At 58.0% G+C, this 14,653-nt stretch overlaps 1 protein-coding gene across 1 annotated transcript; it reads right to left on the reverse strand.

The window, feature by feature from the left end:
* Positions 1 to 2,969: 2,969 nt before the first annotated feature.
* LOC119947884 (protein PELPK1-like) lies at positions 2,970 to 6,860 on the reverse strand. The gene is made up of 4 exons (XM_038769536.1): positions 6,627 to 6,860; positions 5,445 to 5,619; positions 5,116 to 5,329; positions 2,970 to 3,204 (listed from the first exon to the last, which is right to left on the reverse strand). Exons 1-4 carry the CDS (start codon positions 6,858 to 6,860, stop codon positions 2,970 to 2,972), a joined length of 858 nt encoding a protein of 285 aa, XP_038625464.1.
* Positions 6,861 to 14,653: the final 7,793 nt, after the last annotated feature.

Below are 14,653 nucleotides of genomic sequence, written 5' to 3' on the forward strand. Positions count from 1 at the left end.
TGCAGTCCTTGGAGTCCTGGGACTCCAGGACTCCTGGGGATCTGGGGCTGCTGGGGCTCAGTTGATCTGGAGCCAGGGGGCTCCTGGTGCTCATGGGCTCCTGCGGTAGTTTGTACTCCGGGGCTCCGGGAGCTCTGGAGATCTGGGGCCCTGGGGCTTTGAGGGTCCTGGCACTCTAGGGTTCTGGACTCTGGGGCTACTAGGACTTTTGGGCTCCTGGGTCTCTGGGGCTTTGGGGCCATGGAGCCCCTGGGGTTCTGGAGCTCTGGATCTCGGGGTCTCTGGGGCTCTGGGGCTTCAGGGGTTCTTGATACTCCAGGACTACTTATCCTCCGGGATTCCTGAGGCTCTGGGCCTCTGGGGCTCCTGGGCGTCTTTGGTCTCCAGGGCTCCTGGGGCTCTGGGGATCGATGACCCTGAGGCTTTGTGGCTCTTGGGACGCTATGGCTGTTGGCTCAGGGGTTCCTGGGGCTCTGGGATTCTGGGGACGTAGGGCTTCTGTTGCTCAGGGACCCTCCTCTCTAGGGCTCTGGGCTCTTGGGGCTGCTGCCGCTCTGGGGCTCTGGAACCCCTGTGACTCTGGGACCCTGTCCTGCATGGAGCTCACAGTCTAAGTAGGGGAGAGAACAGGAGAACTGAGGTGCATAGAAGTTAAGTGACTTGCCCCACATCACACAGTAAGAATGGGCAGAGGTGGGATTAAAACCGTCCTCTGACTCTCAGGCCTGTGCCTTTTCTATTAGGTCAGGCTACCTTGCTTTGAAAGACCCTGGGGACCCTGGGGCTCTGGGGCCTTAGGGGTCTTGTGGCCCTTGGGGTTCATGGACTGTCGGGCTTTGGTGCCTTGGGGATAATGGGGGTCTATGGTTCCTGGGGCTCCGGAGATTTCGGGCTCTGGAGCTCCAGTGGCCCAGGGGCTCTGGGGCTCCTGGTGTTCTTCAGACTCCAGGGCTCCTGGTGTTCTAGGGATCTGGGGCTCCTGGGACACAAGGGGGGCTGGGGCTTTGGGTTCTTGTGGCTCTGAGGTTCTAGAGTTCAGGGGCTCTTGGGCTACTGGGGTTTTTAGGACTCCAGGACCCCTGGTGATATGGGGCTGGGGTCTCTGAGGCCTGGGGCTCCGGGGCTCCGGGGCTTCTGGATTTGGGGGCTCTTGGGACTCTGTGACTTCTGGGGCACAGGGGCTCCGGGGGCTCTGGGGCACTGGGGCCTTAGGGCTCCTGGGGCTATGGCGCCCCTCTGTCCCCGAAGATCTTTGACCTTGGGTCTCCTTGGTGTCTGGATTCCTTGGTGTTCTATGGCTCTGGAGCTCTGGGGTTCTAGGGCTCTGGGCTCTGAGGCACTGGGGCTACTGTGGCTCAGGGCTCTGGACGTTGGGGTTCCTGGGCCTCTGAGGCTCTGGGGCGCCGTGGGCTTCTGGGACTTCAGGGCTCCTGGAGCTCTAGAGATCGGTGGCACTGAGGCTTTGAGGTTCCTGGGATTCTGTGGCTCCTGGCCCTGGGACTCTTGTGATTATGGGGCTCAGGGGGTTCTGGCGCTGTGGGGCCCGGAGGTTTTTGGCTTTTGGGGTCTTGGGCCTCCTGAGTCTCTGGGGTTCTGGGACTCCTGGTGCTTTGGGGCCATGTGGCACCTGGACCACTGGGGGCTCTGGGGATGCTGGGGCTCTGGGGCTCCTGGGGTTCATGGAACTTCAGGGGTCCTGGGGCTCCGGGGATCTGGAGCTTCTGGGCCTCTGGGACCATGAGGCTCCTGAAGCACTGGGACTCCAGGGCTCTGGGGCCTTGGGGATCTGCAGCTCTGGTGTTCTGGAGCATTGTGGCTACTGGGTTTGGGGCCTATAGGGCCCTGGGGCTCTTGGAAGTCCTGGACTTCTAGGATCTGGGGATCTGGTGTTCTGTGCTTTTGGGGCTCCTGGGACTCTTGGGCTCTGGGACCATGGGGTTTCTGGGGCTCTGGACTCTGTGTCCCCTTGGGCTCCGGGGTCCCGGGGCCCTGGGGCACTGTGGATCCGGGGCTCTAGGGCTCCGGGGGCTCTGTGGAAATGGGATTCTGGTGCTTTGGGTCTCTGGAGACTCCGAGGAGCTGGGTCTCTGGAACTCCTGGGGCTCCAGCAGCTCTGGGGATCCTGGGGCTCTTGATGTTTAGGAATTTGGGGCTTCTGGAGCTCATGACTCTGGGGCTGTGGCTCTCCTGGGGCTCTGGGGCTTGGGGGTTCTGAAACTCTTTGGCCTTGGGGCTCCTGGCGTTCTTGGGCTCCTGGTGCTCTGGGGATAAGGAGCTTTTGGTCTTCTGCATCTCGGAGACTCTGGACCTTGGGGCTCTGTGGCGCCTGCCGCTTTGGGTCTCCTTGGGATCTGGTGCTCTGGGACTCCTGGAAGACCTGCGGCACTAGGGTTCCTGGGGCTCTAGCTGTCTGGGACTTTGGGGTTCCTAGGGCTCTGCATTCTGGGGCTCTAGTGCTCCTGGCGCTCTGGGGATCTGGAGATCTGGGGCTTTGGGTCTACCGGGGCTCTGGGGCTCTGGGCTCTGGGGCTCCTGGAGCTCTGGGCCTGGGGGCCCTGGCTTAATGGGGTTCTGGGGTCTTAGGGCTCTTAGGAATCTGGCGCTTTGGGCTCTGGGATTGTGGGGCGACTGGGCTATTTGGCTACTGGGGCTCTTTGGTTCCTGTGACTCTGGGGCTCTCGTGCTGCTAGAGGGCCGGGGGCTCTGGGCCCCTTGGGCTCCCGGGTTTCTTGGGACTCGAGGGTTCTTGCAGCTCTGGGGAACTGGGGCTATGGTGTTTTGATGCTCCGGGGTCTTTGGGGCTCCTGGGCCTTTGGCCTTGGCTCTGCTGGGTCTCTGGATTCCTTGGTGTTCTATGGCTCTGGGGTTCTGGGGTAAGGGGGCTCTGGGGTAAGGGGGCTCTGGGTTCTGGGGCCCTGGGGCTGCTGTGGTTCGGGGGTTCTGGACTTGGGGCTCCTGGGCCTCTGGAGCTATGGGGCTCCGGGGGTTCCTGGGACTTCAGGGCTCTTTGGTCTCAAGAGAGCGGTGGTGCTGAGGCTTTGGGGCTCCTGGGATTCTGTGGCCCCTGGCACCTGGACCCCTGTGATTATGGGGCTCAGGGGGCTCTGGGGCTGTGGGACCTGGAGACTTTTTGGCTTTTGGGGTCTTGGGCCTCCTGAGTCTCTGGGGTTCTGGGACTCCTGGGGCTCTGGGGCCGTGCGGCACCTGGACCACTGGGGGATCTGGGGATGCTGGGTCTCTGGAGATCCTGGGGTTCTTGGAACTCCAGGGGTCCTGGGGCTCTGTGGCCATGAGGCACCTAGAGCACTGGGGCTCTGGGGATACTGAGACCCTGGGTCTCTGGGACCATACTGCTCCTGGAGCACTGGGGCTCCAGAGCTCTGGGGCCTTGGGGATCTTGTGGCTCCTGGGCTCTGGGCCTCTAGGGCCCTGGGGCTCTTGGGCCCCTCAGGTTCTTGGACCTCCTGGACTTCTAGGATCTGGGGATCTGGTGTTCTGTGACTTTGGGGCTCCTGGGACTCTGGGGCTATGGGACCATGGGGTTCCTGGGGCTTTGGACTCTGGGGCCCCTGGGGCTCTGGACTCTGCCGTCCCTTGGGCTCTGGGGCTCCCGGGGCCCTGGGGCACTGGGGCTCTGGGACCTTGGAGCACTAGGGCACCTGGACGTCTGGGGCTCTGTTCTTTCAGATTCTGGGTCTCCTAGGTTTCTTGGGACTCTAGTGTTCCTGGGGCTTTGGGGATCTGAGGTTCTGGGACTTTGGTGCTACAGAGGCTCTGTGGCTGTTGGGCATTCCAGCTTCTGGTGTTCTGGGTCTCCCCGGTCCTTTGGTCCAAGAGCATTGGTCTTGGGAGCACTAGGGGCTCTGGGTCTCTGTTTTCTCTGAGACTCTGGGGCTTCTGGGGTTCTTTGGACTCTAAGGCTCCTGGACCTCGGGGGATTTGGGTTTCTGAGACTTTGGGGATCCTGGGACTCTGGGTCTCTGGACTATGGAGCTCCTGATTCTCTGGGCCCCCTGAGGCTTTGTGGTTCTGCGGCTCTGCGGCTCCTGGGACTCTGGGGCTCTTGGGCCTTGGGGGTCCCAGGGCTCTGGGAAAGCTGGGGCTTTGCAGTTCTGGGACCTTGGAGCTCCTGGACCTCTGGGACTGTGGTCCGTTGAGCTCTGGGACTCCTGGATCCAAGGGGTCTCTGAAGCCTTGGGGCTCCTGGGGCTCTGGGACTCAGGGGCTGTGGGACCTCTGGGGAAATGATAATAATAATAATAATTATTATTATTATTATTGTTATTATTATTATGGTATTTGTTAAGTGCTTACTATGTGTTAGGCACTGTTCTTAAGACTGGAGTAGACTCAAGGTAAACAGGTTGTCACGCTTGGGGCTCACAGTCTTAATCCTCATTTTACAGATGAGGTAACTGAGGCACAGAGAAGTAAAGTGACTTGCCCAAGGTCACAGAGGAGACACGTGGCGGAGCCGGGATTAGAAACCACTTCCTCTGACTCCCAAGACCGTTCTCTTGCCACTAGGCCATGCTGCCTGTGCTAGGGTATTAGGGACTCCAGGGCTCCAGGGCTTTGGGGCCCCTGAGATTGTGAAGCTCCGGGCTCTGGTGCTCTTAGGGCTATGTGGCTCTGAGAAGCCTGGATCTCTGGGCGTCTGAGATCATGGGGCTCCTGAGACTCTGGCCTCTGGGGTCTTGGTGCTCCTGGGACTCTGGGGATCTGGGTTCAAGGGCTTTGGTGCTCCTGAGCCTCTGGGGCTCTGGGCTCTGGGGCTCCTGGGGATTCGAGGGCTCATGGGGCTCTGGGGCTCCTGGAGCTCTTGGTTTCTGGGGCCTTGGGGTTCCTGGGTTTAAGGGGCTCTGGGTTTTTGGAGCTCTGGAGCTTTGAGGCTCTGGGTCTTTGGGGATTCCGAGGCTGCTGGTTGCCGGGTACATTTTGGCCTTGGGACGCCTGGGGCGCCTGCAGCTCTAAGGTTCCTGGTGCTCTGGCCATCTGGGGCCTTGGGTGTCTCCTGTGTCTCTGGAGCGCCTAAGGCTCTGGGGTTTGGGGGCTTTGGGGCTCCTGGGGTTCTTTAGACTCCAGGGCTCCTGGGGCTCTGTGCAACTGGGACACTGGGGCTTTGGGCCTCCTGAGGCTCCGTGGAGCTGGGACTCTGGAGCTCCTGGGGCTCCTGCAGCTCTGAGGGTCCTGGGGCTTTTGGTGTCCAGGACTTTGGGGCTCCTGCTCCTCAGGACTCTGTGGCTCTGGCGCTCCTGGGGCTCTGGGGCTTGGGGGTTCTGAGAATCGTTGGCCCTGGGTATCCTGGTGCTCTTGGGCTCCTGGTGCTCTGGGGATAAGGAGCCTTTGGGCTCCGGTATCTCGGGGACTCTGGCTCTGGGGTTCCTGCCGCTTTGGGTCTCCTGGGGATCTGGGGCTCTGGGGCTCTGGAGATCTGTGGCTACGCGTTTTCCTGGGGATCCAGGGTTTCTGACGATCTGGGGATCTGAGGCTCGGGGGTTTTTGGAGCTCCTGGTGCTCTGGAGCTCTGGAGCTCCTGGGGTTCTTGGGACTCCCGGGATCCTGGGGCTCTGTGGAGCTGAGGCTCTTCTGCTTTGGGACTCCTGGGACTCTGGGGCTCTGGGGCTCCAGGGGGTCTTGCGGCACTGGGGTTCCTGGGGCTCTAGGCGCCTGGGACTTTGGGGTTCCTAGGGATCTGGATTCTGGGGCTCTAGTACTCCTGTCGCTCTGGGGATCTGGAGACCTGGGGCTTTGGGGCTCCTGGGACACTGGGGCTCTGGGACTCCTGGGGCTCTGGGGCTTTGGGGCTCTGAGAGACTTTGGCCTTGGTGCTCCCGGTGCTCTAGGGCTCTTTGCGATTTTGGGATATGGAATCTTTGGGCTCCTGAATCTCGGGTATTCTGGATTCTGGGGCTCTGGGGCTCCTGCTGCTCTGGACCTCCTGGTGCTCTGGGCCTCCAGGGCCATGGAGTTCCTAAGTCACTGGAGTTGTGGACCCTTGGGGCTCCTGAGGATCTGGGACTCTGGGGCTACAGGTTTTGTTGTGATTCCAGGGTTCCTGGCATTGTTAGGTTCTGGGGCTCGGTGGCTTTGGGGCTTCTGCGTTTCCAGGCTCTGGAATCTGGGCTCTGGGTTTCCTGGGGCTCTGGACCTCTGGGACCTTGAGGATATCGCAGCTCGCTGGCTCTGGTGGTCTTCATTCAGGTGCTCTGAGATTCCTGGATCTTTGGGGATCTGGGGCTCTGAGGCTTTACAGTGCTCTGCACACAGTAAACGCTCAATAAATACGATTGATTGATTTGGGGCTCCTGGGGCTCTGAAGTTCTTGGGAGTCCAGGTCTCTGGAACCTTAGGACCTTAGGACTCCTGGGGCTCTGGGGCTCTGGATTCTGGGGCACTGAGGCTCCTGGGGCTGGGGGGCCATGGCCTCCTGGGACTGGGGGGTCTGGACCTCCGCGGCTCTGGGGTCTTGGGGCTTTTAGGCATCTTGTGGTCTGGGCTCTGGGATTCTAGGGTGACTGGGCCATTTGGCTCATGGGGCTCTTTGGTTCCTGTGACTCTGGGGCTCTCGTTCTTCTAGGAGGCCTGGGGCTCTAGGACTCTTGTGCTCCTGGGTTTCTTGGTACTCGAGGGCTCTTGCAGATCTGGGGATCTGGGGCTATGGTGTTCTGGTGCTCCAGGGTCTCTGAGGCTCCTGGGCCTTTGCAGCTCCTGGGATTTTTGGACTCCTGGGGCTTTGGGACTGCAGGTGTTTTGGGGATCTGGCACCTTGGGGAACCTGGAACTCTGGGGCTCTCGGTTCTTGGGGACTTGGGGCTCCAGGGCCTCTGGGGTCCTGGGTTCTGGGGCTTTGGAACCATCGTTCAGCTGGGGCTCTGGGGCTCCTGGGGCTTGGGGGCTTTGGGGCTCTGGGGAAATGGGGTTCTTGGGGTTCTTGGGACTCCAGGGCTCCTGGGGCTATTGGGAGTTCGGGATCTGGGGCTTTGGGGCACCTGGTATTCTGGAGCCCTGGGTTCTGGGGCTCCTTGGGCTCTTTCATTCATTCATTTAATTATATTTATTGAGTGCTTCCTGTGTGCAGAGCGCTTGGAAAGTACAGTTCAAAAATAAAGAGAGACAATCCCTACCCATACTGGGCATACAGTCTAGAAGGAGGGGGACAGACATCAAAACATGTAAGCAAGTATCAATATAAACAAATGTAGATATGTACATATATACACAAGTATATATGTGGGGCTGGGAGAGGAGCATAGAGCAAAGGGAGCGAATCAGGAGCTCTGGGACCTAGGGACTTGGGGATCCTGGGGCTTCGGGCCTCCTGGGCCTCTGAGGGTCTGGGAGTTCTGGGACTCTGTGAATCTGGGGTTCTGGAGTTCTGTAGCACTGAGGACCTGGAGTTCCTGGGACTCGCAGGCTCCTGTGGCTCTAGGGATCAGAAGCTCTGGGGCTCCTGGGGCTCTGCAGCTCGTGGAAATCTGGCGATCTGGGGCCTTGGGGAGGTAGCGGCCTTTGGGCTCCTGGGGCTCTGGTGCTCTGGTGCTCTGGGGTTCTAGGATGTTTGAGTTTCTTGGGATTCCAGGTCTCCGGGGGTTTTGAGGCCATGGAGATCGGGGACTCATGGGCTGCTGGAACTTTGGGGCCTTGAGCCCTTTGGGCTCCTGGAGCTCTGCTGCTATTTGAGCTAGGAGAATATGGGGCTTTGGGGTTCCTGGGGCTCCTGGGGATCCAGGGATTCTGGGGCTCTGGGGCTCGGGGTCCCCTGGGGTTCTTGGGACTCCATGGCTCTTGGGGCTTGTATGCTCCTGGAATCGGGGCCTCTGGGGTCTTGGGTCCCCAGGGCCCTTGGGGCTCCTGTTGTTCTGGGGCTCTGGAGTCTGGGACTCTGCAACTCCCAGGAGTTGCAGATGTCCCTGGACATCTCGGCTCTAGGTCCCTGGGACCTTGGGGCTCCAGCGGTTCTCGGGGTCTGCGGTCCTTGGGGTCTTAGGACTCCAGGGCTCCTGGGGCTCTGGGGCTGCTGGGGCTCAGTTGATCTGGAGCCAGGGGGCTACTGGTGCTCTTGGGAGTACTTTGTACTCCAGGGTTCCGGGAGGCTCTGGAAATCTGGGGCCCTGGGGCTTTGAGGGTCGTGGTATTCTTGAGTTCTGGACTCTGGGGCTACTGGGCTATTGGGCTCCTGGGTTTCTGGGGCTTTAGGGCCTTGGAGCTCCTGGGGTTCTGGGGTTCTGGGATTCTTGGGCTCTGGGGCTTCAGTGGTTCTTGAAACTCCAGGACTGCCGAAGCTCTGGGGCTCCTGAGGCTCTGGGTTTCCTCGGGCTCTGGAGCTCTGGGACCTTGAGGATCTTGCAGCTCTGTGGCTCTGGTGGTCTTCATTCAGGGGCTCTCTCAGGGCTCTGGGGCTCCTGGGCTGCTTTGGTCTCCAGGGCTCCTGCGGCTCTGGGGATCGAGGGCTTTTAGGGTTTGTGGCTCATGGGACACTGTGGCTCTTGGCACAGGGGTTCCCGGGGGCTCTGGGATTCTGGGGAAGTAGGGCTCCTGTTGCTCAGTGACTCTGCTCTCTGGGGCCTTGGGGCTGCTGCTGCTCTGGGGCTCTGGAACCCCTGTGACTCTGGGTCCCTGAGGCTCTGGGGCCTTAGGGATCCTGTAGCCCTTGGGGTTCAGGGAATGTCGGGCTCTGGGGCCTTGGGGATACTGGGGCTCTGGGGCTCCTGGGGCTCCGGAGATTTGGGGTTGTGGAGCTCCTGTGACTCAGTGACCCTGGGGCTCTTGGCGTTTTTCTGACTCCAGTGCTCCCAGCGTTCTGGGGATCTGGGGCTCCTGGGACACAAGAGGCGCTGGGACTTTGGGTTCTTGGAGCTCTGGGGTTCTGGATTTCAGGGGCTCTTGGACTACTGGGGGTCTTGGGAGTCCAGAAGTCCCGGTGCTATGGGGCTGGGGTCTCTGAGGCCCGGGGCTCCGAGGCTGTGGACTCTGAGAAACTGGGGCTTTGTGTTCCCTGGGGCTCGGGGGCTCCGAGTCTCAGGGGTTTGGGGAAGCTCTTGGGACTATGGGACTCTAGTCTCTGTGGCTTCTAGGGCACAGTGGATCCTAGTGCTATCTGGCTCTGGGGCCTAGGGGCTCCTGGGGCTCTGGTGCCCCTCTGCACCTGAGGATCTTTAGCCTTGGGTCTGCTGGATCTCGGCATTCCTTGGTGTTCTATGGCTCTGGAGGTCTGGGGTCCTGGGGCTCTGGGTTCTAGGGCACTGGGGCTGCTGGGGTTCTGGGGTTCTGGGCCCTGGGGCTCCTGGGCCTCTGGGGCTCTGGGGTTCTGTGGGGTCTTGGGTCTTCAGGGCTCCTGGGGCTCTAGGGATTGGTGGCTCTGAGGCTTTGGGGCTCCCTAGATTCTGTGGCTCTTGGTACTGGGACTCCTGTGATTATGGGGCCCAGGAGGCTCTGGATCTGTGGGGCCTGGAGCTTTTTTAGCTTCTGGGGTCTTGGGCCTCCTGATTCTCTGGGGTTCTGGGGCTTCTGGGGCTCTGGGAACCCTGGGACTCTGGGGCTCCTGGAGTTCATTCATTCAATCGTGTTTATTGATCCCTTACTGTGTGCAGATCACTGTACTAAGAGCTTGGGAAGTACAAGTGGCTCCAGGAGTCCTGTGGCTCCGGGGATCTGGGTCTCCTGGAGCTCTGTGGCCATGAGGCATCTGGAACACTGGGGCTCTGGGGATGCTGAGACTCTGGGCCTCTGGGATCATGACGCTCCTGGAGCACTGGGGCTATGGAGATCTGGTGTTCTGGGGCATTGTGGATCCTGGATTCTGGGCCTCTAGGGCCCTGGGGTTCTTGGAACTCCAGCACTCCTAGGATCTGGGGATTTGGTGTTCTGTGACTTTGGGGTCCCTGGTACTCTGTGGCTTTAGGACCATGGGGTTCCTGGAGCTATGAACCCTGGGGCCCTTTGGGCTCTAGGGTTCCTGTGGCCCTGGGGATCTGGAGCTCTGGGGCCTTGAGGCTCCTGCGGCTTGAATGTCTTGGCACCGCGGCTCTGGGGCTCCTGGAACTCAGGGGCGCTGGGGCCTTGGGTCTCCGGGGACTCTGGGGATCTGGATTCTGGAGGTACAGGGCTACGGGGGCCCCTGGATCTCCTGGGGACCTGATGCCCTAGGGCTCTGGGGCCTGTTGTCTAATGGGGCTCTTAGGCTATAGGGCTCCTGGGGCTCTGGGGCTCTTGGTTCTCGGGGGCTCGTGGGCCAAGGGGCTTCTGGGACTCTGGAACTCCTCTTGCTCTGGGGCTCCTGGTACCTTGGGAAGCCAGGCCTCCTTGGGCTCTGGGGATCTGGATCCTTGGCGGTCGTGGAACTCTGGGGAAGGGACTGAGCCCCTTCCTTCCTCTCCCCCTCGTCCCCCTCTCCATCCCCCCATCTTACCTCCTTCCCTTCCCCACAGCACCTGTATATATGTATATATGGTTGTACATATTTATTACTCTATTTATTTACTTATTTATTTATTTTACTTGTACATTTCTATCCTATTTAGTTTATTTTGTTGGTATGTTTGGTTCTGTTCTCAGTCTCCCCCTTTTAGACTGTGAGCCCACTGTTGGGTAGGGACTCTCTCTATGTGTTGCCAATTTGTACTTCCCAAGCGCTTACTACAGTGCTCTGCACATAGTAAGCGCTCAATAAATACGATTGATTGATTGTTTGATTGATCTTGCTTCTGGGGCTCCTGTGCTCCTGAGAATCTGGGGCTCTGGGCTCTGGTGCTCCTCGGGCTCCGCGGCTCCTGTGACTCTGGGGCCTTTGAGCCCCTATGGTTCTTGGGAATCCTGGGCTCCTGGGGCCCTGAGCTTCTCGGGCGCTGGTGCTCTGGTGCTCCTGGGGTCCTTGGTGCTCTGGGACTCCTAGGGCCCTGGTAATCCAGGGCTCTTGGGGCTCTGGATCTCCTGGGACCTGGGGCTCCTGTGTCTTGGGGGCTCCTTGGGCTCTGGACTCTGTAGTTTCTAGGCTTCTGAGGCTCGGTGCCTTGCGCTCCTGGGGTTCTGCAGCACTTAGGTCTCTGGGGCTCCTGCTGCTCTGGGACCTAGGAATCTTGGGGCTCCTAATCTCCGGGGCTCTGGACTCGTGTCTCTGGGGCCCCTGGAGCTTGGGGGCTCTGGGGTGACATACCCCAAAGAAAGGCATCAGTCCATGGTTCCTTATCTCCAGGTGCGGAAGAATGAAACAAATGGACACACTGAGGCTTGCTATAACTATGGCTTTAATGCAGAAAACCTAGGAAAAGCTATGGCTTTAAGGCAGAAACCTACGAAAGAGCTATGGATCAAATCAATTAATCAATCGTATTTTTTGAGCGCTTACTGTGTGCAGAGCACTGTACTAAGCGCTTGCTTCAAATCATACTCAAACCTTGAACAAAAGGTGTTGCAACCCCTAGCATCCCACGAACAAAGTTATTACATTCCCTAGGGTCCCACTATCTCGCCCAACCACGGGGCAGTTTGCATGCATGTACTAACCTTAATCCCAGATGGACAGGTCCTCGAACCATTTTTCCTTTCTAGTCCTCGGCGGGTCCTTTATGGAGCCTCGGCCTAGGTGTCGGTTTGGTTCCCTCTGGTCGGGTGACTGTGGACAGAACTCAGGGCCGGTCTCACACTCCATCCTATGGCCACAGGTGTCTGTTTAAGGGCTCTCCTTCCTTACCCTCGGATCCAACCACAAGTTCCCAGGTGTAAGCGTGATTATTATTTTCATTACTTCCATTAGAATTCCATTCTTTTGTTTTTTCCTCCTCTTACTGTAACAGAACTTGAGAAGGTTTCCAACAAAACAATTCTGAAGACAAATCTACTAGTAAGTGGGACAATAATAATAATTAGAATGGTATCTATTAAGAGCGCAGAGCGTTGCTGTCACCTACTGCGTTAGCGTAAATGGGTCCTACGAGTTAAAAAAAACTTTCGTATTTAGATCTCAGAGTGCTGCCCCGCTCACGCAGCTACGCATTCGTTGCCCTCTGAGCCCCAAGAGGAATATGCCTGGCAGGGAAGAGAGTGTGTGAGTGGCACTGGGTGAATCAGTAGCGCTATAATCAACTGATTTGCTAAGGTTCTCAGATTTCAAGTGTCAGGGCCAAGAGTCTTCTGCCACTCTTGTTGGAAGACTCTATCATCATCAGCATCATCATAAGCCGAACACTCTGCTAAGCGCTAGAGAGAAGCCGTGTGGCCTAGTGGAAAAAGCATGGGCCTGAGAGTCAGAGGAACCTGGGTTCCAATTGCGGGTCCACCACCAGTCTGCTGTATGATTCTGGGCGGGTCCCTTCATTTCTCGGTGCCTCGATTACCTCATCTGTAAAATGGGGGTTAAGACTGTGAACCTTATGTGGGACAGGGACTATGTTCAACCCCAGCGCTTAGTGCAGTGCCTGGCACATAGTAAGCACTTAACAAATACCACAATTATTGACACCTTTCCCTCGTTATCCTAAGCCTCACCCACAGGTAACCAGGTGTTACACCTCTCCCTCAGCAACTTCGGGCCCCAACCACCGGTCCCCAGGTGTAGCCCCTCTCCCTCAGCTTTCTCGGCCCCACCTACTTGTGCCCAGCTGGAACCCACCTTGGTCATCGTCTACTCAAACCACAGTCACCCAGAGTGAACACTCTCTCTCAGCAACCTCCTCACTACCCACCGGTCCCCAGATGAAATTCTTCTCCCTCAGCATCGTCAGCCCCACACACCGGACCCCAGCTGTAATGCCTCTCTTTTATTATGCTTGGCAACAACCACAGGCTCCCAAGCTGTTACCCATCTCCCTCATTAACCTTATCCCCTCAGCATTCCCAGGTGTGACTGCTCTCCCAAATTATCCTCGCCCCATCAGCCACCCGTCACCAGCTGCAAACCCTCTCCCTCATTATCCTCAGCCCCACAAACCGTCCCCAGGTGCAACACATTCCCACCAGCATCCTCGGCCCCAACCACCGGTCCCCAGGTGTATGCCACTCCCCCCATCTCTCAGGACCCTCGTCCCCAACCACTCGTCCCCAGCTGTAACCCTCCACCATCATTGTCCTCGGCCCCACCCACCAGTCCCCATTTGAATCGATCAATCAATCAATCGTATTTGATGAAGATTTACTGTGTAAAGAGCACTGTAGTAAGGGGTTAGGAGAGTGCAATGTAACAATATAGCAGAGTTAGTAGACACGTTTCCTACCCACAACGAGATGACAGCCTAGAGGGTGCACATCCTCTCCCTCATTATTCTCAGCCCCAACTTCCGGCTCCCTGGTGTAACCCCTCTCCCTTATTATCCTTGGCCCCAAATACCGGTCCCTCTCTCTCAGCATTCTCAACCCCTCCCACCAGTCCCCGGGTGTAAACCCTCTCCCTCATTATCCTAGGCCCCGCCCACCTGTCCGCACGTGTAAATATTCTCCCGTATTATGCTCTGTTCCACCTCCAGTCCCCAGGTGCAACTCCTTTCCCTTATTATCCTTGGCCCCAACCACCGGTCACCAGAGTAACCCCTCTCCCTCAGCATCGTTGACCCGACCCACCCACACCCAGCCGTAACAACTCTCCCTATTTATGCTCTACCCCAACCACTGGTCCTCAGCTGTAACATCTCTCCATTATTTTCCTCCGCCCCAACCACCAGTCCCAAACCGCAACCCCTATTCCTTCATTATTCTCGGCCCCAACCACCCACCCCTAGTGTAACACCTCATGCTCAGTATCCTCGACCCCATCCACCGGTCCCCAGGTGTAACCCCGCTGCCTCCTTATCCCAGCACCCAAGCAACGGTCTCCAGTTGTAAACCCTCTTCCTCATTATCCTCCATTACCATTCCCCAGCTTTAGTCCCTGTCCCTAAGCATCCTCGGCCCCACCCACCTGTCCCCAGCTGTGACCCTTCTCTCGCATTATCTTCATTGCCAACCCCCATCCCCAGAGAAGCAGCGTTGGCTTAGTGGATAGAGCACAGGCCTGGGAGCCAGAAGGACTTGGGTTCTAATCCCGACTCCACCACTTGTCTGCGCTGTGACCTTGGGACAGTCACTTAACTTCTTTCTAGACTGTGAGCCCACTGTTGGGTAGGGACCGTCTCTATAAGTTGCCAACTTGTACTTCCCAAGCGCTCAGTACAGTGCTCTGCACACGGTAAGCGCTCAATAAATACGATTGACTGATTGATTCTTTGGACCTCGGCTACCTCGTACAGATAAGGGAATTCCGATTGGGAGCCCCATGTGGGACATGGACTGCATCCAACTTGATTAGCTTGTATCGACCCCATCGCTCAAAACAATGCTTGGTTCACAGTAAGGGCTTAACGAGTACCATAATTACTATTGTTATTTTTTTAATTAACATTCTTATCGTTATTACATGGATTGTGTCCAACCTGGTTAGATTGTACCTACGCAAGCGTTTAGCACAGTGCCTGGCACATAGTACGTGCTTAACAAATACCACAAAAATAAACCCTTTCCTTCAGTATCCTCAGCCCCAAACACAGATCCCCAGCTGCAAAACCTCTCCCTCGTTGTTCTCGGCCCCGCCCACATGTCTCAAGGTATGACCCCCTCTCCCTTAGCATCCTCGGTCTGACCCTACGGTCCCTACCTGTAACTGCTCTCCTTCAACATCCTTGGC

This window comes from Tachyglossus aculeatus, chromosome X4, assembly GCF_015852505.1.
Source record: "Tachyglossus aculeatus isolate mTacAcu1 chromosome X4, mTacAcu1.pri, whole genome shotgun sequence".
NCBI classification, from domain to species: domain Eukaryota; kingdom Metazoa; phylum Chordata; class Mammalia; order Monotremata; family Tachyglossidae; genus Tachyglossus; species Tachyglossus aculeatus.